This window comes from Hypanus sabinus, chromosome 17, assembly GCF_030144855.1.
Source record: "Hypanus sabinus isolate sHypSab1 chromosome 17, sHypSab1.hap1, whole genome shotgun sequence".
Taxonomy (NCBI): domain Eukaryota; kingdom Metazoa; phylum Chordata; class Chondrichthyes; order Myliobatiformes; family Dasyatidae; genus Hypanus; species Hypanus sabinus.
The window spans coordinates 53,283,573-53,310,140 of NC_082722.1; the positions used below are offsets into that span (position 1 = coordinate 53,283,573).

General features: G+C 39.5%; 1 protein-coding gene across 4 annotated transcripts; it reads right to left on the bottom strand.

Annotated features, from left to right (window-relative positions):
* Window positions 1–672: 672 nt before the first annotated feature.
* Window positions 673–26,017, bottom strand: ist1 (IST1 factor associated with ESCRT-III). 4 transcript variants are annotated; one of them, XM_059993090.1, is made up of 10 exons: window positions 25,941–26,017; window positions 20,765–20,878; window positions 20,307–20,487; window positions 18,312–18,399; window positions 17,171–17,254; window positions 15,942–16,052; window positions 13,399–13,572; window positions 7,519–7,632; window positions 3,043–3,094; window positions 673–2,932 (listed from the first exon to the last, which is right to left on the bottom strand). In XM_059993090.1, the coding sequence occupies exons 2-10, from the start codon at window positions 20,850–20,852 to the stop codon at window positions 2,718–2,720; spliced, it is 1,107 nt and encodes a 368-aa protein (XP_059849073.1). In that variant the 5' UTR covers window positions 20,853–20,878; window positions 25,941–26,017; the 3' UTR covers window positions 673–2,717. The 4 variants fall into 4 exon arrangements, with proteins under 4 accessions (XP_059849073.1, XP_059849072.1, XP_059849074.1 ...); XM_059993089.1 differs by lacking the exon at window positions 18,312–18,399 and adding an exon at window positions 18,465–18,552; XM_059993091.1 differs by lacking the exons at window positions 18,312–18,399; window positions 25,941–26,017 and adding exons at window positions 18,465–18,552; window positions 25,817–25,835.
* Window positions 26,018–26,568: the final 551 nt, after the last annotated feature.

The following is a 26,568-nucleotide window of genomic DNA, read 5'->3' on the forward strand; positions in this document are numbered from 1 at the left end:
TGAACCACAATGCAATTGGTCACCATTGGTACAGCTCCTACTCTCATCCTCACAGGAAGCAAGAATCTCAGACCTGTTAGAAAAGCTCAAGGGCTGAGACTCCTCCAGCACCACCTCTTGGATACCCATACCTGCCCAACTCGTAGTCACACCCTAGTGTCCCCGATCACAGACTGAATCAGAAGTAGTTAATCTAAGGAGTATGACTGCCTCCTGAAAGAGTGTACAGATAACTCCCCCCACCCCCCAGCCGGTGCTCAGGTTCTAGGTCATCAGCTTTGAGCCCGGGTTCATCGAGTAACCAAAACATGCTGAAGGTGGGGTCACCAGGAACCACATATATAACAAATATATTATAATAAATATATTTTTATATATAAAAAAAATCTCACCTGTTCTTATCTGGTACTCACCTGTGCCTCCTCACCAGAGCCTCAAATTCCCACTCCTACAATGACCCACTCCCAGACTGGTCACTTCAAAAGGAACTTTAACACAACCTTTCCTGAAATCTGAAACTAGAAGCCAGACGGTAGGTGTTGACCAAAGCACATGTAGGGTAATGCCACTGTCCAAACTGAATATAGTTCGAGTTGTAATTCTGCACAAGTGTTCAAATGGACTGGAAAATATGCACTCTTAAATACAACTAACTGAACAATTACAACCATCGGCAGCTTTTTAAACTTTTATTTAGTAATGTTTAAACATATAATCAACAGAATAATGTACACCATCTACACTTTCTTGTCAAGTTTGACACTAATAAGGCCTTCAAAGCTTCATTTGTCAAGAATAATCAGAATATACTGTAGGAAATCAAATTAATCAATGTATTACAAGGAGAAATCACGCGTAGTCTTATTAAAAGAACTTTTATAATAATTCATTGTTTATTCTCTATTCAGCACTTCCACTCAACAGTAGATGTTAAACAAATGAACCTGCCACCTGACTGTTGGTTAGCTACTCAATGTTTGAAGGCTATTTTACAACCTTGTACACATCAATCATTGATGCATGCATGCACAAATTAACTCTGGAAAATCAGAGTTCATTAATATTTTTGCTTCATCCATTCTATTGGCAGTTATAAGAGACCATTCCAGTTGGAAAGAAAATATACAAGTTAAACAGTCATCATTTCAAACTGGTATGAAGGATGAGTATGTTGCCTGAGAAGAATTTCAATGACTTGATGAACAAAATATGCATGACTGTGCAGGAAGTAGAAAATTTGGGACACAAATTGACAGGTCAAACTTGGAACAATTATCAGTTTATACACAGAGACCATCTCAGCCCACATCATTTATTGGATTTTGCTGTAGTGACCCATTCCAATCATCAATTAGTGGAATTACTGAGAAGTACAGGAGAAAGAAAAAGAGTCTGGGGGTCCAACAGTCACTCTTAAGCTTCTAGAAGGTAATGCATTTTCTTCACCTTATCTTCAGTAATCTTGCTGCATTGCATATTTCTCAATGAAAAAAACAGGCATAGGACAGTGAACTCCCAGTAAGTGTCACCGCTGCCAAAGACAAGTTGCTAATAATGAGTTACTTCACCAAAGATTACCCCACTAAGATTGAGAAACTGATTGTAAAACTGAATGAATATTACATTCTTAGACAAGCCTAGCTGGGGCAGAGGGATAAACCGCTGTAATCTTTCCAGATTTTTTAGCATTGGGTGGCCTCAACAGAAATGTAGTCCACCTTCAGAGCATTAAGTGATGAAGTAATATACATTTTAAGGAATTAACTGATAAGTAAAACAATGACTTGATGGTTTTGTACATTTATTCTATATAGTAGCATAAAAAGAGAATGGCATTTGAATAACTGTTGATAGGTCAGTTATTAGACTTCAGTACTCCACTCAAAATTAGTACATACTCCTGCAGTAAAAGTTTTCTCAGACCAAGGACGATTTAAAGTGACCAAAAAAATATAATCTGTGCAATGTGAATCAGAAAATATATTAGATTTTATTGATTAAGGAAGCTTTATTATGTTCAGAAATGCACTTACTGTTTGTTAAGAATTACTTCATGGACATAAAGTATGATTATTTCAAATGCTGAAAATCCCAAATTCAATTTTTAAAAGGCTGAGATAAAACAAGTGAAAGAACATTTATAATGGATTAAGTTCAAGATAGACTAAATTATACAAGGATTACCCACCCATAAATAGAAACCACATTGTTGGGTTTTTTTTGGAGCACACAAGATACTGCATAAATAACTACATGAAAAGTATTTACAATATTACCAAATGGTACTGACAACTCATTTTGTCAGGATAAGCATTTTGCTTTCTCCAACGCAATTTGACATGACAGGGTCAAATGTCAGCTGTCAATACGATGTACGCTGTTTTCACATGCCCTCAACAGTCCTGCTCAAGTGTATGAGAGAGAGAGAAGCATTCAACCAAGTATAGAAGATGTGAAGCCACAGCCAAAACTGGATTTAAACCATTGCACTCCATTTAGTTTAATAACTCCCCCATAAATACAAACATCATCCGATAGAATAATATCTGAAAGCAGTATTGCATCAACTCAAAAAAAGCCAAAAATGTTTTCAAGGAGTGTTAATATTCCAGCATACACAGCATCTGGTTCCATTATAAAGCTTTCAGGTTCTAGCAGAGAAACATTGGTGAATTTAGAATTAATCTGAAAAGTAAATAATATAATCATCAATACAGTTAGGTTTTTTTCTTCAAGTCCTCAAATCTACGAGAGAGATCATCAAAATCAATGTCTTCTGAAGCTGTAGAGGTGCCACCCACAGATGTTGCAGGTAAGGTGTCCGGCACAGAGGGCAACTCTGGTAGTGTTGAGTTATCAAAAATAAAGTCGCTTGGGCCAGGAGCAGCAGGTCCGTGCATCTTCCGAGGTGCAGCAACTGGTGCTGAAGGACCTAAACAATGGTGACAAAAATATGTAGAATGTAACTTCACCTCTGCTGATGTTAATCACAGAAACATTTCTATTTCAAAAACTATAAAGACAAATATATCTATTGCTTACCAGGAAGCTTGGAAGAAGGCAAATGAGTGTCAGCACTGTTAGCATCACCAATCTATTAAACAAAATCAATTATCACTAATTTTGTCAAGTCAAATTTTAACAGCATTAAAATCACTGCCAATTGCATGCTGTGAGGTAGGCAACAGGGAAGCACATGCCTAGCTAGCAGCTGTGATCTGCATCAGTACGTCTGGAATGAGAAATTAATTTTAACATGACATGCTTTGAGTCTTACTCGAGTGCTCATATTAAGTGGCTGGTGATATTTTAAGCCAAGTTACGTATGATTTTGTTGACAGAAGCACAGATCCAAATCACCTGTTAAATATTTTCTAATCTACCATCCGAAGAAATTAGTCCATAATATTTCACCTTGAATTAATGGTTCTACAGATGGTAGCGGAATCTACATAAAATGCAAGTTGCAAGCCTTGCACACTTCGTAGTTGCAGATGATTGAAGTTCCAACTTCAACAATCATCTTAAGTTTCATCTTCTATTTTAACCTTCAAACAGCATCCCAAAGCCTACATTCTTTAAGAACACATCTCCTCAGACTCTAGCTCATGCACACCTCAGCGTTTCTCATCTACCATCTCATCAGCGAAAGGCCAAGACAGAAGCCAGTGTTCACTGACACAATCCTTCAACTTAAGAAATAGAAAAGGACAGAACCATATCTTTAAAAAAATGAAGAAGCATCAACAAACTTGATTAGGCAAAGGGATTTGGGTCTATGAACAGATTGACTAATCATGGTTTGCAATGTTTTTGAATGTATCCAACTGCTAGAAAAAAAAATCTATTATTTTGGACAGCCTGTTAAACCAAAACCCAGCATGCAAATACAATTCCATTATAATTAGAGGCAAATTTATCCAAGCAATTCACATTGATAGATCTACACAATGAAAGCAAGGACCAAAGTCCTTGGATTGCTGCTGTAACTAAAATACAGACACCATGTTCTCTGTTCAAGCAACTTCAATAACATTCAAAATTCTCCTCAAAGTTAACAAAACAAATGTATTTGCTCTTAATATAAATTGCTCTAGGCATGGTTCTTGTCCAATGAGTTCCAGTGCTGATTTTTCAATATTGTTGTACTCTCCACCCATCTACCAATTCCAAATAAAATAATTAACCTTTAACCAAATATCTTTTAATGGCAACAAAAGCCTTGTAAAATCCTCCTTCTGACCTAGCAAAGCCTCAAAACAATAGCTTTCAACCAAACTTTCACTTACTTCCCTAATACATTTTAACAGGTTTTCCCACATTACTGGCAAGATGTCAAAATCATTAACAAAATTAGCAAATTCCAGGCAACATATGGAATTACGAAGGGTCATTAAACATCCAGTCAACATTTTCCTTCTAACTTCATTTATAAATACAGTGGAATCCGGCTAACTGGGACACATTGGGATCAGTACAATTTTCCCAATTCAGTGGCTGTCTCAATTAGCCAATTTCATGGAAATAGATAAAAAAGGTATAAAAGAGACAAAATGAGTAACAAATTATATATTTAAATGAAACACTACCAATAGTTCTACAGTACTATAAAACGGCACATTAGTTTGATAGCTACTGACAGAGGAATTCACCCAATGTGCACAATGAACAATATCAGCACAGGCACAATAGACATTAGACAATAGGTGCAGGAGTAGGCCATTCGGCCCTTCGAGCCAGCGCCACCATTCAATGTGATCATGGCTGATCATCCACAATCAGTACCCCGTTCCTGCCTTCTCCCCATATCCCTTGACTCCATTATCTTTAAGAGCTCCATCTAACTCTTTCTTGAAAGCATCCAGAGAATTGGCCTCCACTGCCTTCTGAGGCAGAGCATTCCATAAATCCACAACTCCCTGGGTGAAAAACTTTTTCCTGAACTCCATTCTAAATGGCCTACCCCTTATTCTTAAACTGTGGCCTCTGGCTCTGGACTTTGCCAACATCGGGAACATGTTTCCTGCCCCTAGCGTGTCCAATCCCTTAATAATCTTATATGTTTCAATCAGATCCCCTCTCATGCTTCTAAATTCCAGTGTATACAAGCCCAGTTGCACCAATCTTTCAACATATGACAGTCCCGCCATTCCGGAAATTAACCTCGTGAACCTATGCTGCACTCCATCAATAGCAAAAATGTCCTTCCTCAAATTTGGAGGCAAAAACGGAACACAATACTCCAGGTGTAGTCTCACCAGGGCCCTGTACAACTGCAGAAGGACCTCTTTGCTCCTATACTTAACTCCCCTTGTTATGAAGGCCAACGTGCCATTAGCTTTCTTCACTGCCTGCTGTACCTGCATGCTACTTTCAGTGACTGATGAACAAGGACACATAGATCTCATTGTACTTCCCCTTTTCCTAACTTGACACCATTCAGATAGTAATCTGGCCTCCTGTTCTTGCCACCAAAGTGGGTAACCTCACATTTATCTACATTAAACTGTATCTGCCATGCATCTGCCCACTCATCCAACCTGTCCACGTCACCCTGCTTTCTCCTAACATCCTCCTCACATTTCACACTGCCACCCAGCTTTGTGTCATTTGCAAATTTGCTAATGTTACTTTTAATCTCTTCATCTAAATCATTAATGTATATTGTAAATAGCTGCGGTCCCAGCACTGAGCCTTGCAGCACCCCACTAGTCACTGCCTGCCATTCTGAAAAAGACCCGTTAATCCCTACTCTTTGTTTCCTGCCTGCCAATCAATTTTCTATCCATGTTAGTACCCTACCCCCAATACCATGTGCTCTAATTTTGCCCACTAATCTCCTATGTGGGGCCTTATCAAAGGTTTTCTGAAAGTCCAGGTACACTACATCCACTGGCTCTCCCTTGTCCATTTTCATAGTTACATCCTCAAAAAATTCCAGAAGATTAGTCAATAATGACTTCCCCTTCATAAATCCACACTGACTCGGACCGATCCTGTACTGCTCTCCAAATGTGCCGCTATTACATCTTTTTATAATTGACTCCAGCATCTTCCCCACCACCTAGTGAAGATAATGGACTGCCTTCATACAATGCTATTGATGATTGTATCCTACAAATCTTCATTTCATTGTAACATTCAAGATGATTGTTACTGCCTTCAAATTCTTCATAGTTCTTAATTTGTTGAAGTACTGAAATTGTTTCATTTTCAATCCTGGCCATTTCTGGCATCTCCAAGCCTGAATGCTTGAAACCAAAGTGAGCAAAATAGTTCCAAATTGCCTTATTGCTTACTTCTTGCCAACTAGTGACAAAAGTCACTTTTTTTTTAAAAAACACAAGTGAGTGAGACCAATGCTAGTTAAAACCTGTTTGGCAAGACTCCTGCCCCAAGTAAGTGGCATTGTGTCTAGAGTGCCCCAAATAAATGAAGGGAACCCAGCAACTTTCTTGAATAGTTTGGCTCTTTAAAAGTTGTCCCAAATAAACGACTGCCTTGATTAACTAATGGCCCAGTTAACCAGAATCCACTGTATATGAAATTGCTATGATTCAAAAGACAATTCACGTGACAGCAAATTTAAAAAAAAAACTGCCTCACTGAATTCTTCTGCAGTCTTTGCTGTCCCAGACTTCAGCACCTGCGGCATCTTAAGCTCTATGGTACACAACAGTGCCCACACACCAAGCCTCCTCCAATCTCCTCCTAGACAGCTGTTTTGCCTTCATATTCTATCCTCCTGCCAAATTATTTGGTGGGAGGCCAGAACTGAGAGTATTCTACCAATCTCCAAAGCATGCTAATGCAGAAAGCTGACTCATGTCACCATTTACCTACTTCAGTGCTAAGTAACTGTACTTTTTGAATGTTGATGTTAAGAACAGTAAAAATATGAATGTAGCCATATAGATTCCTAAGTTTCACTAGTAAAACAATTTACTTCTGTATAAACATAAGCTTACAGAAAACCTAGAAGTCAAATATTACCAAGAAAACAAAGCTCCAAGATTTTCTTAAATCATTCAAATCAGAAATTTCTATGAATAAAGTACCATTGTTTCTAAGCATTCTGAATGCACAGACATCTCCACGAAATAAATTTATAAATATTACTTTTGATTTATACATGAGGAAATCACCACTTTGAGGCAAAAAAGCAAGCCAGTCTGAGTGGTAAAATGATTCGCAATTTTCAGTTATGTGTATAGGTAAATAATCTAATTTGAAGTACTAGAGAGGCCACTTGCAAACAAATTGTCAGAAATTGAGCGCGGACATGAAGTCATGCTGACAAGCATTTTAAGTTTCTCTTAAGCACAACAGAAAGGGTAATAACGCCGTAACATCATGCAAGGTTAATAGTTCAAACATCATGTATGACAGGCAATGGTTATTAAAAGGGTTAATGCGTGACTGAAAGCACAGGCACAATTGAAACATCTTTCCTGAATATCCACTCTTCCTATTGTCCGCACTGGAGTCTATCCTTGCCAAAGAACCTCAGCAACTTACAGTTTCATATGTTGGTGGCTGTGTTGGAATTGGAGGTGGATTGCCTCCAAAGTTTGTTGGCTGGAAGTTGTTGAATGGCTGATAAGTGTCTACTGGAAGACCATTAAAATTATCCTAGGAGAAACAAAAAGAGAGGATTCACCCAAATGCTAAGCATCTACTGCTAACCTGTTAGACCAACATTTAATGTATCGATCAAGTCAAACAGGATTGCAAATGAGAAAAGCAGTAACCAGAACTAGGCGATCTCACAGCCAATGGAGTTCTCTAACATCCAGTCAGTAATAAGGTGCAAGCAACTAAACAAATGAGAGAAAGAAGAGATGCCAAGAAAATTTGCATTTGGAACTGCAGCACAGCTCAAAAGGAGCACTAAAGAAAAAGAACAGAGACCAGAGTAGGATGTGCTCAGGATCATTCAGGAGGCCGAAGATACTAGAGATGAGACTTTGAAGATGTGGTCACGCCCAGAATACAGGCTTTGGACAGTAGGTGGATAACTACCAAGAGATCGGTGCAGGGTGCACCCGAGGCCACTCCCCTCAGCAACATGTATACCCGTTGGGATACTGCTGGGGGGGGGGGGGGTGGGCAGGGAGGGGAGAATGACCCATCAGATCATGGCAGCAGCTGCCAGGCTGGCTCTAAACCTCGAGAGGAAGGGTAAAATCAGGCAGTGCAGTAGTTACAGGGGACTCAATAGTTAGGGGACAGAAAGGAGATTCAGGTTGGTATGTTGCCTCCCGGGTGCTAGGGTTCATGAAGTATCAGAGAAACTGAAGGATATTCTGCAGAGGGAGCGGAAACAGCCTGAGGTTGTGGTACATAAGGGGAAGTCCTTCACAGTGAGTACAGAGTTAGGAAAGTGACTGAAAAGGTCTTCCAAGGTTGTAATCTCCAGATTACTCCCTGTGCCACAGGCTAATGCAGGCAAGATGGGATGACAGCATGGATAAATGAGTGGCTGTGGAGATGGCACAGGGGACAGGGTTTCAAATTCTTGGATCATTGTAACCTGTTCCAGGGAAAGTTGCACTTGAAATGGAGGGGAACCAACCTCCTGGCCAGAAGTTTGTTAATGCGACTTGAGAGAGGGAAAAGAATGGATGATTAATGTACCAGCTTTTCAAAGTTTTAGAAAAGATAGAGGAGGTAAAAGAGGGGCTAGAAAACTACTAATCAGGGATAATATCACAACCCCAGAGGAGACACAATGGAGGGGTCAGACACTGAGTCAATTTGGGTGGAACTCAGAAACAGGAAGGGTGCAACTACACTGATGGATTGTACTACATACCTCCTAATAACCACTGGGACATTGAGGAACAGATATGTAATCAGATTAAGGAAATGTGTAAAAATAGTAGGATTCCTGTCATGGGGGATTAACTTCCCGAATATAAACTGGGACTTTCTCAGTGTAAGGGGTTTAGATGGGGTTGACTTTGTTAAGTGTATCCAGGAAGGTTTCTGAAATCAATATGTGGATGGTCTAATGATAGGAGGGGCCATATTGAACCCGATGTTGGGTAATGAACCTGGTCAGGTGACTGACCTTTCAATGGGTGAACAGTTAGGGAACAGCGGCCACAACTTCTTATTTTTCAGGATAACTATAGATAGGGATAGGTATGGTCCTTGTGGAAGAGTTTAAAATTGGAGTAGGACAAATTATGAGGTCATTAGACAAGAACTAAGAAGCATTAATTGGGAATACCTTTTCTCTGCTAAGTTCACATCAGACATGTGGAGGGTGTTTAAAGATAATTTGCACAGAGTACAGGAAAGGTAGGTTCCTGTTAGAAGGAAGAACAGGGATGGAAAGATAAGAGAAACTTGGATGTCCAGAGAGGTGATGATCTTAGTCAAGAAGAAAAAGGATAAATAGGTATGTTAGCTTCTGAAGTCAGGATCAAATGAAGCACATGAGGAGTATAAAGAAGCCAGAAAAGAATTAAAGGAGGGAATTAGTAAAATCAGGAGAGGCCATGAAAAGTCCCTGGCAAGTCTGATTAAGGTGAATCCCTAGGCATTCTATACATACATCAAGAACAAGAGGATGACTAGGGAGAAGGGACCACTCGAGGATAAAGAGGGAACATTTGCTTGGGTACAGAGAATGTGAGTGAGGTACTTAATGAGTACTTTGCTTCAGTATGGAAAAGGATATGGAGGACCAGGAGATCAGTGCTGAGTTATAAATATGTTAGGACATTTAGGGATCAAGGAGGAAGAATCGTTGGGCCTCATAAGATTAAGGTGGACATCCCCAGAGCCTGATAGGATTTACCCCAGATTATTGACGGAGGCAAGAGAGGATATTGCTGAGCCCTTGACCAGTGTCTTCAAATCCTCTCTAGCCACAGGCACCCAGAGGACTGGCGAGTGGTTAACGTTGTACCTCTATTTACAAAGGGAACAAAGGAAAATCCTGGGAACTATATACCACCAAATCCCACGTCAATTGTAGCGAAATTGCTGGAGAAAATTCTTAAGGCTAGGCTAGATGAGCATCTGGAAACCCATGGCTTAATTAGGGAGAGACAACGTGGTTTTGAGAGTGGCAGGTCATGCCATACCAGCTTATTTGAGTTTTTTTGACAGTGGATGCTGTCTACATGGATTTTAGTAAGTCATTTGACAAAGTCCCTCATAGGAGGCTAATCCACAGGGTTAAGATGCATGGGATCCGCAACGAATTGACTAGTTGGATTCAGAAATTGCTTGTGCATGGAAGACAGAGGGTAGTGGTTGAAGGTCAAATTATTCAGATTGGAGGCCTGGAATAAGCGGAGTTCTGTAGGGATCTGTACTGGGACCCCTGCTGTTTGTGATGTATATAAATGAACTGGATGAAAATGTAGACGGGTGGGTTAGTAAATTTGCAGATGATACCAAGATTGGTGGAGATGATACTAAGATTGGTGGAGTTGTGGATAGTGTAGAAGACTGGCAAAGATTACAGGACAATACAGATTAGTTGCAGGTATGGGCTGAGAAGTGGCAGGTGGAGCTTATCCCAGATAAATGTGGCAGGGTAAATGCAAGGAGACAGTACACTGCTAGGGGCAAAGTCCTGAACAATGTTGCTGAGCAGGCTGCAAGTACCACTGACCCAACAGAGGTGCCAGGCAGTGAACTACTTCAACAAGAGCAAGTCTTAAAACATATCCTTGACATTCAATGGTATTATCATCACCAAGACTCTTTTAATTAATATAGGGGATTCACTACTGATCAGGATCTTAACTGGACTAATCACAATAACATGGCCACTAGAGCAGATCACAGGCTCAGTATCCCAAGAAAAATTCAGTTCCTCACACTCTCTTCCAACCATCAATATGACACATCCGGGGTGCCTGGATGAGTGGGCACAGCACAAACTCCTGGGAACCCTGGCACAATCAGAGTAAAGTAGTCTACTTGAAAGGCACCGCATCAGTCACACTGAACATCTGTTCCCTCTATCACCAACGTGCTGTGGCTGAGGTTATTGTGAGTAAGTAATGATAGTGCAAAGAGAATACAGCAGAAGGTGCATAGGAAACATGTCAGACACCAATATCACTGGTCCTTTATTTTCACTGGATCCAGATCCTGGAACCAGCTCTGTAATAGCACATCTTCACTGGAATAACTGCAGAAGTTCCAGGAGGCAGCTCACCACCACACCAAAAAAGGAATAGGCAATAACTATTATTGGCCTGGCCTCACCTCAAACTCAGAAATCAATGAAATAACAAGACTTTAATAATTCAACACTGTATACTTCAAAACTAGCTTGGTAAGGGAATTACCTTTCCAGAAAAATGTGCCTCTTCAATTTTCATCAATCCTGTGCCAAAACTGTAGCTCAGAATTTTAAAAAGGCATAAAAATTGCAAGATATGCTTGATAAATATTTTTGATATGCATTTCGGATACTTTCAGCAAATTTAAATTGGATTAAGCTCATTTAAAATTATTACTCTACGTGCCTGATTACCTTGCAGTTTTTTTTTTGCAAGAACTGTGGCATCCAATTTAATTAGAAATTAGACCCAATTTAATTAATTTCTTGGCAACATACACAAAATGCTGAAGGAACTCAGCAGGCCAGACAACATCTATGGAAAAAGAGTAAAATGTTAACATTTCGGGCAGAGACCTTTCATCGGGACTGGGGGAAAAAAAGATAAGAAGTCAGAGTAAGAAGGTGGGGGAGGGGGAGGAAGAAGTACAAGGTGGCAGATGATAAGTGAAACCGGAAGAGGGGAAGGGGTGAAGTAAAGAGCTGGGAAGTTGATTGGTGAAAGAGATAAATGCTAGAAAAGAGTGAATCTGATAGGAGAGGGTAGAAAACCATGGAAGAAAGGGATGGGGGTGAGCACTGGAGGGAGGTGTTGGGCAAGAGCTATGGAGGAAAACTGGAATGGGGAATGGTGAAGGAGAGCGGGGCGTGGGGGGCAAATACCGGAAGTTTGAGAAATCAATATTCATGCCATCTCATTGGAGGCTACCCAGGCGGAATACAAGAAATCTTTACAAGTAATTAGATAGTTATTGTTAATATTCAGCTAACATTTGGGGTCCTTATAATTCATTCTAATCATGCATCGACTCTATCATGAGAACACAACTTGAATCACAAAGAGACAATAGGATGCAATGTTCTGGATTTGTGTGTGTTGCTTGGATTTCCAGCATCTACAGATTTTCTTGTGTTTGTCAATAATTTCTTGTTCATCTAATTCATTCTCATTGTCAAGATAGTGGGAGTTAATGGTATACAATGTCCAGGATAGAAGACAAACAGGTTGGAGATTCAGGAGTTTTAAGCTAATCGCATTTATCAAGTTGTCAGTTTGAGTAACAGAAGCATTAATTCAAGGGAAATTAAAGCTCTAACATGTCAAATGATTAACCTTCATTATCTAGATTTACAACTACAAAACCTAGCTCAGACAAAGTGAAAGAACAAATAGTTCACAACTGTGGAAACAATATCATTTATGAAGCAGTGATGTTTCATTAATTAACAAGAATTCAGAAGCTTACACTTCATCTAAACAAAAGCTCCACAGTGTTCACACCGCCACATGCATCTGAAGAAAATCTTTACAAGCTGTAATTAGATATCCTCCAAGAGGACAACCTTGCCGTAGGGTTTGGAGGTTTGAGTAACTTAATGGCCTTGAGAGCTAAGCTGGCTGGGCCTTGTGCTTTGGCTCGTGGTAAGGTCACCCGTGCAAACAGGTCAAAGGGTAGAGATCAGACTATGAGTGGTCCACTGGTCTTCCAGGTTCAGAGTTCAGCTCAGGGCTAACAACCTTGACTGGTCAAAAAACAGTTGTTACAAGAACATTAATGAAGAATCCTTCCACACAGACTGAGATGGAAGACCTACATTGCTGCCCTAAATGCCAGCTGTATAACAGGCAGTAAGTAATTAGATACAGTTATTGTTAATATTCATCTAAACTCTGGGGTCTTTATAATTCATTCCAAATATGTATCAACCCTATCATTAGAACACAACTTGAAATGGTTTAGAACCACAGAGATAATAGGAGGTAATGTTCTAGATTTGAATGATCAAAATCACAACTGATACCTTGTTGGTTAGTTTTCTACTCTATCTCATGCAAAACTCTGCTGCTGAATATCTTCAATCACAATACGATTTGCTTTTCTAGCCCACGTTGTTAATAAACATAATTCATTTTTCGTAAGTTCTTCATTGTCTTATTTTTTTTTAGCATCTCTGCCTCTTTTTTAACAATGAATGGTCATGTTATCTGTCCAGGTGCTATTTTAATGCACTGCATGCAGTATTGCAGAAATTTAAATGAGGAATTAAAATCTGATATATTCACTGTTTAAAAATAAAATACTTACTGGTCCCTTTCTTGGAGGGTATGAAAATGGTACAGATGGTGTAGGCATTGCCATTGGCATAAAGCCTGGATTGGGCGCTGTAAATCCTCCACCACCACCTTCACCAGGTCCACCCTTCTTGTCTCCATTATCAACATCAATCAAATCTGCTTCAACCCCTACTGGAGCTTCACCCTTGAAATAAAAAAGCACCTTTAAGTGGTGATTCAGTATACAATTTCATTCAAAAAAGGCTTTCTGAAACATTACCAATTTAAAGGTATTGTACCCCAGCAGAGAAAAAAATATAATACTATATTTGTTAGACTGGTGCAATTTGGTACCCATACATCTTGGAAAGCATTCAGAATGCTATCAGAGATAACTGAACAATATCAGACAACCGCAAAGACTTCAGAAGTACTCTGAAAATGAAAAAATACTGGAAACTCAACACCTACTGAAAGTGAAATAAGAGTTACACTTTACATCAAAGACTCTTAATCAGAAGTGGAGAACAGAAAGAGACAGTATAGGGGAGTGACAGCCAATGTGAAAGGGAATATCTCTGATGAGATGAGGCCAGGATTGCCATGGTGATAATTTGTTGGTTAAGACACTGTGCCACACAAAATGCTAAGGTTAATACGAAGTAAACAATTAAAGGGTTAAACTTGATTCAAAAATAAACTACATCACATTGATGACAACTTACTTTTCCAATCATTAATCAACTGGATATATCTAAGCTGAAGCTTCAGTTTTGATTACAGTTTAAGAATACCTGACATGGAGACCCCAACATATGAATGTGCTCCTGTAACATTACTCAACTTAGAAGTCTGTTAAAAAAATCTGTAAAGTGAAGATGCTTTCGAAAGTAAAGAAATGAGAAGCATCTAAATATTAAAATAATTACTATAAAGAGCGGTAAACAGTAAAAACCTAGATCAAATCAGTATTTGGTGTGACCGCCCTTAGCCTTTAAAACTGCCTCAATTCTCTTAGGTACACTGCTGTTTAATTCTTTTCTTTGGAGGCCATACCAGCTGTTGCAGAACTCCTTGTTCTTCTTTTTGCTGAAGAATGTTCTTTATGACCTTGACCGTGTGTCGGGGATCACTGAAGATGGGACCCTCCCTGATGGTATTGCCTAATGGATATAATCTATTTATACCTTGTGTTGAGGATTCCATTAATTCCGACCAGGTCACTAATTCCAATCTCAGAAATGCAGCCCCAAACCTGCAGGGAATCTCCACCTTGTTTCACTGTTGGCCGCAGACACTCATCCTATGACACTCATTCCAGCTCTTCTACAGACAAACTAACTCCTGTTTGAGGCAAAAATTTTAAACTTTTGACTCGTCAGACAGAGCACTTGCTGCCATTGTTCAGCAAGTCCTTGTGTTTTGTGAATGGATGAGTCTCCTGGCTTTGTTTTCACTTCGGGGGACCTGCTTATTGGCAGCAGCACTTCCACAAAGGCCATTTCTGACAAGACATCTCCAGACTGTAAAGAGGTGTACTTGGATTCAGTGATTTCTGAGAGTTCAGAGCTGTTAGCTGTGCTGGACTTCTTCTGATTTAGAAGGGATGTCAGCTTGACGTCTCTCTCATCTGCTGCACTCAGTTTCTGTGGCTGACTACTGTGTTTTTAGTCCTCAGCCTTGCCTGTTTCTTTGTGCTTCTTCAGAAGAGTTTGAAAACTCCTGCCTGCTCTGAAATTTCCACTTGGGAAGAAACCGTGCTGATGCAGAATGACCACCTTGTGTCTTGTTGCTGTGCTCATTCTTTCCATGGTGTTAAAATTGATGATTTGAAGGTTATACTGTCACATCTGCCAAACCCTCACCTTTTAGTTTGGGTTGTCCTTCACCCAGTTTGATTTCTTCTACACCAGTTTCTGTTTCAGTTAATCAGTTTAGTTCATTCAACTATTATCATTGATCATTAGCACCTGTTTGTTGGCTTTTTACAAAGCTATCAAGTTTTTATATGAAAAATGGCCTGTAACTTAATAAGTTACTTTCTTTAATGAAATGCAAAAAATTCTCTAACATTTCATATTTTGGAAAATAACTGTTTGATTTGCTCTCCTCTACTGACACACTAATGCATAAGACAAAAAATATCTAACAAAATTTATTTAAAAATCTATGACGCTTGCATGTGTATGCATAGTACTGTACACACTGCACGTGTACTGTGCACTTTCTCTGTGCACTGGGTGCTGGTCTTTTTTTAAAAATTGGGTTATTCTGGGTTTCTTGCTTTGTGGCTGCCTGTAAGCAAACAAATCTCAAGGCTGGATAATTTAGGCATACTTTGATAATAAATGTACTTTGAACATATACTCATTCCTATGAACTGCAGAATTACCTTACCCTCTATTATTGTTGATTGTTCTCGTCAGTCATTTGATACTAATCAGTGGAATAACTGAGGTGATATGGTTTCCAACTTACAGATAAAAGAATGTCTGTAAAACTGAACCCATAGGGACATCCCAAATGCTTTACAAGAGACAGCATTTGCAGCAGATAAACTTTATATATACATACCATGACAACTGCATCAGGCTCGTAGGGAACATTGTAGTTCTTTGCTATCTCAATTAAATATCTCTCCACTAGGATTTTGGGTGGTGCTTCAACACTTAGTTTGAGCATAAGCTGAAAGGGAATGCAGCTAGTATTAGAAAACCATGCAACGAGAATGAAAGCATAGAAATTACAAATAACTATAACAACACATTAGAAACTACTAACTCAGGACAGAAACTAGTTACTATCCATCATGTAATTCAACTATACACAAACTGGTTGAGTTACTGAGTACTAGAGGGTACAGGTTTGAGATGATGGGGGAGAAATTTGATAGGAACCTGAGGGACAACTTTTCCAGCCAGAGAACAGTCAGTGTATGGAATGAACTGCCAGAGGCAATGGTTGAGACAAGTACATGAACATTTAAAAAGTATTTAGATAAGTAATGGATAGGAAAGATTTCGAGGGTTATCAGCCAAACACGAACAAGTGGGACTAGCTTAATGGGAATGATGGTCTGCACAGACCAGAGTGCCTGGCTTCCGTGCTGTATGACTTTATTTAGGGGCAGCACATTAGTGTAACACTATTACAGCACTAGCAACCCAGGTTCAATTCTGCTGCCATCTGTAAGGAGCTTGTACATTCTACCGGTGACAGCATGGGTTTCTTCCAGGTGTTCTAGTCTCTTCACATACAGGCTAGAAATTTAATTGGTCACAGGTGTGCAACTGGGCAGAGTGGGCTCGCTGGGCCCGAAGGGCCTGCTATTGCCCTTTATCTCTAAATAAAATAAATCTGTGGTGTCTTAATTTTAACTGCTTCTTATTTGTCAGGTTGTAAACAAAGAGAGGACTAAGCATTCTGGTACAATGCTATTTTGGAGTTCCATTCTGTTACACAGATGTATGTTCAGATGCTCCTTCAAGTGGACTCTAAAGATCTCAGGGACCAATATTGAACAATGGCAGAATTCAAGAACAACGTCCTGGTCACTAAAAACTGATTGCTGTATGTGCTCATTTGGGGCATTGTATTTTTTAGGTTGTTGGTGTGAGTAAATTAGTCTTCCTATATTATATCAATGACAATCCAAAACTGTACTGGCAGGTCATGCTCATAAAAGGCATGAATTAGTATTTTCTTCCTATAACATTCTAATTCCAACTTAGAGAGGCTAGTGCTCTTGACACTCCCTTTTTACAGCAATGAAACATTTAAAAAAAAAATCACACTGCATTTACCCTCTCATTCACAGTCCCGATTTGGTTTGTTCTGCAAAGTTTTCCATACTCCTTGCTGTATTTGGCACAGAGCTGATCCGAAACCTACAAGAGAAAAAGCGATTATGAAATATCGCTATGGACCCAAGCTCCAGTAAAGCAGGAAAATGAGGTATCCTGGACTATACAGATCAAGAAGCAAATGGAACAGTAGTTGTTTTCATTTTGAACTATCTATACTTTTGTAAAATATGGAATGATTTTATAATCATAACTTTGTAGAAAATAGTTTATTTACACTAGTTAATTCACATTGGGAGATTGCTTGAGGTTTCCACAGTGAAGATATATTAAAGAGTACAAGGTACAATTTCAAATATTCCAGACATAGGTTGAGATCCCTTTCCAAAAAGATTTAGTAGTATGATCATTATATTTCAATAAAGAGACTTCAGAGTAATAAAGAAATTACAATTTTACATTCTCCTAAAGTCTACCTTCTTCCACAGATAATTCTATCCTGGAATATTTGTATATTTCAGTATGGGAAAAGTTTGAACAATAACCTGCCAAGCTCAAAAGATTTGCTGTAGAAGCCAAGAATGGAAAACTAAAATTTAAAATATTGTTTCTACCTAAAATGCAATAATCAGTATTTGATGAGAAAACATAAATACCACCTTGCAAAGATTTGAGAACCATTCACCAAAGCAGACATATAGTTTTGTGGATAAGTTAAACCATTAGTGAAGAGATATGAGACAGCAAGATATCCGGTTGAAATATTGGTGAGCAACTACTGCACTTCACTTGGAGAGAAATCTGAAATGGAACTAGTTCTTAAACACTGTAATAAGCTGTTGAAAAGTTTTGCGTGGATTGGAATTACAGATTTTGTCAAATAGTAAATATTGGAAGTGTTTTCTACAAAAGCTTAAAATGAGAAGTAAAAGCTATATGCAGCTGAGTTGTATTTGCTAATGCTAATACATTTATCTAGATAAGCTAACATCAATCAAATCTAAAACATCAAATTTAAAAAGAAATTAAGAAGCACAAATCCAGCAGCACAAATATTTCACTCTGAACTCAGGCATGTGAAATACACACAAATACAGAGGACTAAACTGCAGTTGCACTATCTCCATTTGCTGTTACTTACTATTTTCAACTCTATTACATCTGTTGGCAACCTTGGGGCAGCCCAGATTATTGTTGAGACTGCCTCTGCCAGGCCTGCGTCCAGTTCCCTGAATGAAAAAGTGGGTAGACGGAAATTGTAAATCTGTAATCCACTAAGAGAAATAATACTTACAGTTCTGAGTTCAACCACTTCATTCTGAAGCCGTGGGGCAGCCCAAATCAGAGTGGATATTGACTCACTGAGACCTGTGTCAAGTTCTCTAAACACACACACAGAAGAAGAGAATGTAGATTACAAATAAAACATCATGTATTGTATATATTGGGCTCACCAGTTCAGCTAATTAATGCTTCAGATTTTTTTTTCAGTTACAAGTCACAATGTCAGTAAAGTCAATCCTGAGAAAACTACATTTAGATCTCAGTCTGATGAAGCATACACTTACCTCAAATCCACTGAACGAAGGGAATGCTTAGGACCTACTCTTACATCTACAAGTGTATGAACCAGTCTACCTAGAATAACCGTAGGGAGCTATAACAGAACTACTTAATCAACGTGCAATGTTTTTCACTGGGATTCAGGTTGCAAGATCATGGAAATATTAGAATAAAGTAATCCAAGATGTATTTGACAACTAACATTACTGATGCCATTATTGGTGTAGATCATTTGTTTAATTGTTAGTCGTAATAAGCATAGGCATCTAAAATATTTGATATCAAAGTTTGTCACTCCTTCCCTGACTTTGCAATTACATCCACAGAAGAATGCTCGAAGTTTAGGACAATAGGTAATTGCCATTCACCTCAAAAAACCTCTTTCCACTGCATGGACTTCTTTTCTAGCTCTGGATATCACTCCAGCCTAAGCTGCAGAAAATCCAACAACAGTGATATCAGGCATACCAAATTTGAATGCCTCAAAATTCTCATGGGTGTGAGAAACTTTTTTTTAAACTTCTTAGAGTGAAGATGCATTTGGACATGGATGACTTCAGAAAATTGAAATATTATACAAAATGATTTCAATAACCTTATTTCAATATCATGGACATTTCAAAAAGAAAATTCTGATGAAGGAGCCTGTAGTAATATATTTACTGTACTCTTTCCATGAATATTGCCTAATCTGTTGAGTTTTCCCAGCAATTTTCTGTTTATATTCTGAAGGATTTTTTTAAGCTCCACATTCAAAGTGCTACTTACTCAGCTTTTATAGATGAATCAAAAATTGAAATCAGAGATTTCATTTCCTTCTGCAAGTACTTTGATATTGCATCATGAAGCTAGCAGGCTATCACTGGCAACAACTCCTGGATTTCTAATTTCAAAGGGTTTAATTATGGCCGAGCAGACTTCAGAAGTTATTGTCTATTTCTCAGTCTGACAGCAAACCCTGAAGATTTCAATGTTACGCAAATTATGTACTTTAGAAAAAACAGTAGCTCAAAAAGGTGCAGAAAAGATTTACCAGAAAGGATCCATAAATGATGGATTTGACCTAAAAAGTTTAAACTAATTTGGACAGAAATAGTTCATAGTGGAGTGGCATTAATTGTGGTATGAAAATGTTCACTACAATCGTTGTTATGACAACCAGGGGACCCAGGTGGGCAGAAGCTTGTTATTTAATATCATCACAAACAGGAGAAAATTTGCAGATGCTGGAAATCCAAAGCAACAAACACAAAACGCAAGAGGAACTCAGCAGGCCAGGCAGCATCTATGGAAAAGAGTAAACAGTCGCTGCTTCAGCCCAAAATGTCGGCTGTTTACCCTTTTCCATAGATGCTGCCTGGCTTGCTGAGTTCCTCCTGCTTTTTGTGTATGTTATTTAATATCTTGTTTGTTCCCCTCTTACAAATTTAAAGCTGCTGCAATTTTTCTGTTACTCAAGTTCTCCATACTGGCTTTGTAAACTTAATTTCCCATTTCTGGAACACACTCATTACAAACAATAATATGCTAAAATGTGCACAAGACTGAGACAACAAGTGTCATGTTTACATACTTCATCGACTGGATCATGCCAAATCTTGCAAGCAATAAATCACAGTACAGCTCCAGAATTTCCATGGCTTCCACCAAGTAGTCCTCCCGAATGATATGCTCAACACGGATTCGAGCCCGTTCATCCTTCCCAGCTGCAAGATAATCTGCGATTTCCTTCCTGGCTTTTTGAGCTAATTCAGCTAAGAGAATAATTAAACAATATCAAATAGAGCAATGTTTTTAAAGAATGCAACAATTTGCATAATATTTATTATTTTGTATGGTATGTAAGGAACGCACAATATAGTGTTAAAGAGCTGGATAATTATGCAGCAAGTCAGAAACACAAAGGCTTTGATACTCCAGCTCCACCAACTATACAAAACGTTTATTTAAATTAAGTATTATGATTATGAAGATAAAGTTTATTACAAATGAATTCATAAAATTTGTCATAATTTAATTAAAATCACCTACTTTTCTTTTTCTCCAGCAGCTTAAGCCTATTGATAACAAGTCGCAGGTTCACCCGCAAACGTTCAGGTCTAAATCCCGATCGCAGCATGATTCTATCACTAAAATTGAATCAATCTAGCAAAAATATAAAGAGAGGCACAAGTCACAAAAAGTTTCCTAAGTTCCTTTATCTAGTTTTAATCTGAGTTATTTCTATGAAAACAATTTATATTAAATGTAGTTACAACATTCATATAAACACGAGAAATTCTGCTGATGCTGGAAATCCAATGCAACACACAAAATGCTGGAGGAATTCAGTAGGTCAGCAGCATCTATGGAAATGAATGAACAGCGGACATTTTGGGCCAAGACCCTTCATCCGAACTGGAGAGGAAGGGGGAAGATGCTAGAATAAAAAGGTGGGAGTGGGGAAGGAGGACTAGCTAGGTGACAGGTGAAGCCACATGGGTGGGAAAGATAAAGGGCTAGAGAAGAATGAATCTGATACAAGAGGAGAATGGACCATAGGAGAAAGAGAAGGGACATCAGAAGGAGGTGATAGGCCGGTGAGAAGAGGATAGTAGCCAGAGCAATTGATAGAAGAAGAGGAAAAGGGGAGCAATGTTATTCTAATGGAAGCAGAAATCAATATTCATGCCATTGGGTTGGAGGCTACATGGAATATGAGGTGTTGCTCGTCCAACCTGAGAGTGATCTCATGGTGGCACAAGAAGTGGCCATGGATCAATATGTCGGAACAGGAATGAGAATAGGAATTAAAATGACTGGAACCAGGAAATTCTGCTGTTGGCAAATGGAGCAGAGCTGTTCGACAAAGTGATCTCACCAATGTACAGGAGGCAGCACTGGAAGCACAAGACAGCCCCAACAAATTCGCAGGTGGCGTGTTGCCCTGTTTGGTGCCCTGAATGGAGGTGAGGGAGGAGATGATGGACAAGTATAGCACTTGCAGGGATAAGTGCCAGGAGAGAGATTAGTGGAGAGGGAAGAATGAACAATGGAATCACAAAGGAAGTGATTCCTGCAGAAAGTGAAGAGTGGGGGTTGGTGTGGGAGTAAATATGTTTTTGGTGGTAGGATCTCTTTGAAGATGGTGGAAGTTGCAAAGAATGACTTGTTGGATGTGGAGGCTCTTGGGATGGTAGGTTAGGACTCCAAAAATTTTAGCCTCATTGAGACAGCGCGGATGTCCAGGTAACGGAGGAGATTTGAGTGTTGGCAGCATCAATGGCGGAGGAAGGAAAACCCCATTCTTTGAAGAAGGAGAATATTTCTGATGTCCTGGAAAGAAAACCCACATTCTGGGAACAGATGCAGTGGAGACAAAGGAAGTGAGAAAAGGGAATTGCATTTTTACAGGAGACAGGGTGTGAAGAGATATAGTCAAGACAACCATGGGAATCAGTAGGTTTATAAATGATGTCGGTCAACAGTTTGTCTCCAGAGATGGAGAGATATCGAGAAAGGGAAGGGAGGTATCAGAGATGAACCAAGTGAATTTAAGGACAGGGTGGAAGTTGATGAATTTGACGAACTCAGCACGTGTACGTAAAGTAACAGTCCATGATGTGTGAAGGATGAGTTGCAGAACATTACCAAGGAAGGCTTAGAACACAGACTGTTCTACATAGAAAAGTAAAACATTTTTGTTACGTTCCTGTGCTGTTTATTCTATTTCCTTGCTGGAAAAACTAATCAAATACTATGCTGCAAGCATTGCATATGACTAACTTTGTCACCTTTTCTAACTCTGCTGAACCATTTTTGCCTTTAAACATGCTTATTATCACCATCCTCTTCAGTCTTTGCCACATTGCTCTAAGTTTAACAATATTCATAATAGCAGCAAATTCTTCACCCTCCCACGAATTTTACCCACTTTTGGAGGACGAAATGTATGCTACCACCCTTTTAAACATTCTAAAGTACACAGAAAGCACAAAGTTGCAATTATACAGAAAAATACAAAATGGGAGAAGGGAAAAAAAAGTCCATGCACCTTCCCAGATTACAGTGGGGTACAGTTCCTTGAAATGTTACAAGTCTGAGATGAAGCCACAAACGAATTCCTCACACAGACAGGATGCCTACAGTCCCATAGCAGTCAGCAAATCAATCCCACTGGCCTCCACTTATTTACACGGCTGAATAAACTGGGCGTTCATAAGCTGAGGAAGACGTACAATTTTAATCATGCAGGTGTCTATTTTATCTACCTTCATCTTGGGATCCACTTGTATTTCCACAATCTACTGAATCTATTATTAAGCACTAACAATGTCACTATTTCAAACACTAACTCTTATTCTGCATTCAACAATGTTATTGGCATCTGTGCTATTGATTGCATGATTTTAACTACTATTGCCACCAATAATGATTCCAGCTAAGATCCTGTCTGAGCAGCACATTGGACTAGTGGTAGGATACAACTTTTTTAATGATCGCTTTGTCTTTAGTCAATCAAGGTTGATGCAAATTTTCTGCTCGCTGTAATTTAGTAACATCAATGTCTAACCAATAATTTAATACAATTTAAATTCCTTGGAATTACATTGTGAAGTTAGGGCATATGCCAGAAACCAATCTTTGAAAGGCATTTCTATGGCAGGTGGTAAAGGAACTAATAGCAAAGCCTCTGCCACCCAATTTCATCAAATTACTTATCAATTGATTGTTCATATAAATGATAAATGTGCTTGCCATGCAATCCCTTTGAAAACAATAACATGATGATACAACAGCCTATCAAATAATTCCCGAAGAGCTATTACATATACAAGGCAATTTCTGTTTATGATGGCCCATGTTGTGTAGTCACCAGACACACACTGAAGCTAGTGGATACAGAAGTGTTTTATTCAACAAAATCGAGCAGCAAACACTGTTGGAAGAGGAGGCTTGTTCAACCAATATTATATGACATTTTACATGCTAAAGATCAAAGGTAAAAACTGGACAATTCTATATAGTTACAATGTATGTACAATGCTTCTTTTCAGTTTCATATAGTTTTCATACACCTTCTTTACACCCATACTCCAGACACCCAAAATTAATGCTAATCAGCAATGTCTGGTTTTGAATCAACTGGCGTCCACAGCTCCAGGTAAACCATTGTTCAGGGCTGCATTTTAAACTTAATCTACAATCCATGTTCATGTCTGAAGAATGGCTGCCGTTGAACTTAGTATTTGCTTTATACCCTAACTCCAGAAAACAGCCCACAGCTCCACGTGAATGATTAAGGGATTTAGTGCTTTGCTGTCTTCAAGGGACTTCAGTGAGGTCTGGAGCAGTGTGCGAACTGCAGATGGGGCACAACCCCGCAATCAATTCCATTGCTTCTCTTTGATTGAGGCATCAAGCTGACGAGGAGAATGGAGGATGGGTGGATGTTTGGTACTGCCTGCCTGCATTTGGCCAGTCTTCCTCTTGCTCTTGCTGGTTGCTGTCAGGGGAAAGTGCAGGATCCACATTGCGCGGATTTATCAGCGAGGCTATGGTCTTGTTTTGGGAGACTTTGAGCTTCATGTTGCACGTGTTTCTGGATTTTGGTTACCGTTTTTTTTTGCCATTTTCAAATGGTTTGATTGGGGCAACTGACGCAGACTTGGGCGCCTTCAGTGAATGAATGGCCCTGCAGTGCAGCACTCAGTTGAACGAGACAGAATGCTACTGAACTCCTGGTTTGATGTTTGATATTCTGTGTTGCTCGCTTGCTCTTTGCACAATTTGTTCTCTTTTCGCATGTTGGGTGCCTAATGTTTTCTTGAATGGGTTCCATGGCATTTCTTTGTTTCGTGGCCGCCCACAGAGGCACAGAGGGGATGGGGGGGGGGGGAGAGAGACACAAATCTCAGAGTTGCATGCTTGATAAATGCATGCTTGAAAAAATACCCAGTATGGACAGTTAACCATGTGCATCCACATGGCTTAGTGGATGTACATGATATCAGATGTCTACAAGATGCACAGATGACTTCTGACCACTAAACTCTATATCAGAACAAAGTAGCTCTTTCTCTTTATAACTGCATAACCACCATACAACTTTAGCCACTGTTATTACAAAGGTGGGGAAAACAGCAAAGTCCTACAAGCAGGAATGAAATACCTTTCCCGTAAACTAAGATTACAAAAGTAGTTTGTAATCTTCTGATGAAGATTACAAATCTCCTCCTGATGAAGGGTTTCGGCCTGAAATGTCGTCACTACCTCCTCCCACAGATGCTATCTGGCCTGCTGAGTTCTGCCAGCATTTTGTGTTTTTTACAAAAGTAGTTGTAATTTTTGTAATGCTGGCAACTTGAAATACAAAATAAAGACCACCAGATCAGCCACTGTCTGTGGAAGGTTCTGCAGTTAAAACTTTTATTAGAACTGGAGAAGTTTTCAGGTGAAAACAAGTGGGAGAGGTGAAAAGAATACAGGAATATCCGCGATAGAGTGGGAACCAAAATCTGGATGACGTCATCTAAGGTGAACGCTTACTAATGATGACCTTGCATTACAATTGGCATGTTTCAAACAAATAGGATGACTGATTATATCAAAATGCTGAATTCAATATTGAGCTCCAAAAGCTGAAAGCATGCCTGGACAGTGCTACTCCTCACAATATTAGCTTCATCCCCATCTACAACTTTACATCTCATTTTAAAGGCTGTGCCAAGCTATATTTTGTGCTCAGGTCTCTTTGATGAAAGAAACGCGTACACAAAGCTCCCTACCGTTAGAAATTTACCATTATAAGTAAACAATTCTGCGAAGTCTCAACTTAAAACCTCCACTTTAAAGACAATCTCTACTCTAACAAAGGAATGAGAAGTTTCGCAAGCTGAATCGGGACAAACACCAAATCGAGCTTCAAAGTTGGATTGTTTACTCTCGTAAGTTTATCACTTATTCTGGAAGAGTGAAACATCAAACTCGGCGCAATGTTCAAACTTTACACAAAAGCGATAGGCTTCCTTGATTTCCGATGTTAGGCCTCAGAGGCCATGGAAGTACCGAAACACGGAAGTGGGTTCAGAAACATAAACAAACCGCAGTCAATAAAGCCGTCGAAAATGCGCTATCGGGGCCCAGTGCCCTTTTAATCGGGTCAGGGAACGGCATCGTACGCGGGTACTGAGACCCCCGCATCCCCTCACCGCCATGCCAGTCTCACCTCTCCGTCTCGGCGATACGATACCGCCGCCGCCGAAACTCCCGGTGACGTCACCTGTCACAGGCGCACTCAGCGGAAATGACGTCCGGAATCCCGTGACAGCGCCGGATTATTGTTGTTGCTAGGACACCAGCAATTGTCAAAGATCAGCATTTGTGGAGATTCCGCTTTGTTTTTTGTAAGTCTCGACTGGAGCGAACATTGTCGCGTAACAGCATTGATTTGGTCGAGTAGGAGAAGAGCGTGAATGAAATATGATGCACCACACCAAATAACTTCCTAGTTACCCGTTTTACCTTTCGGGCCGAGACCTTTCATCAGGACCGGGGAAAAAAAGATGAGACGATCCTGATGAAGGGTTCCTGCCTGAAACGTCGACTGTTTCCATAGGTGCTGCCTGGTCTGCTGAGTTTCTCCAGCATTTTGTCTGTGTTGCCTTGGATTTTCAACATCCGCAGATTTTCTCTTGTTTGAAATTCTTGAAAACCCCTTGCTGAAATTTTGAAGTGGAATTTAAAGTGGAATCATTTAGTTTTCCTGGTTAAACCGCAAGTCCAGAAATTGTCTACAACCCTGTCACCTTACTTTCATGGGGAAGTTCTCAAGAAACACATGGAGTCAAAATTCA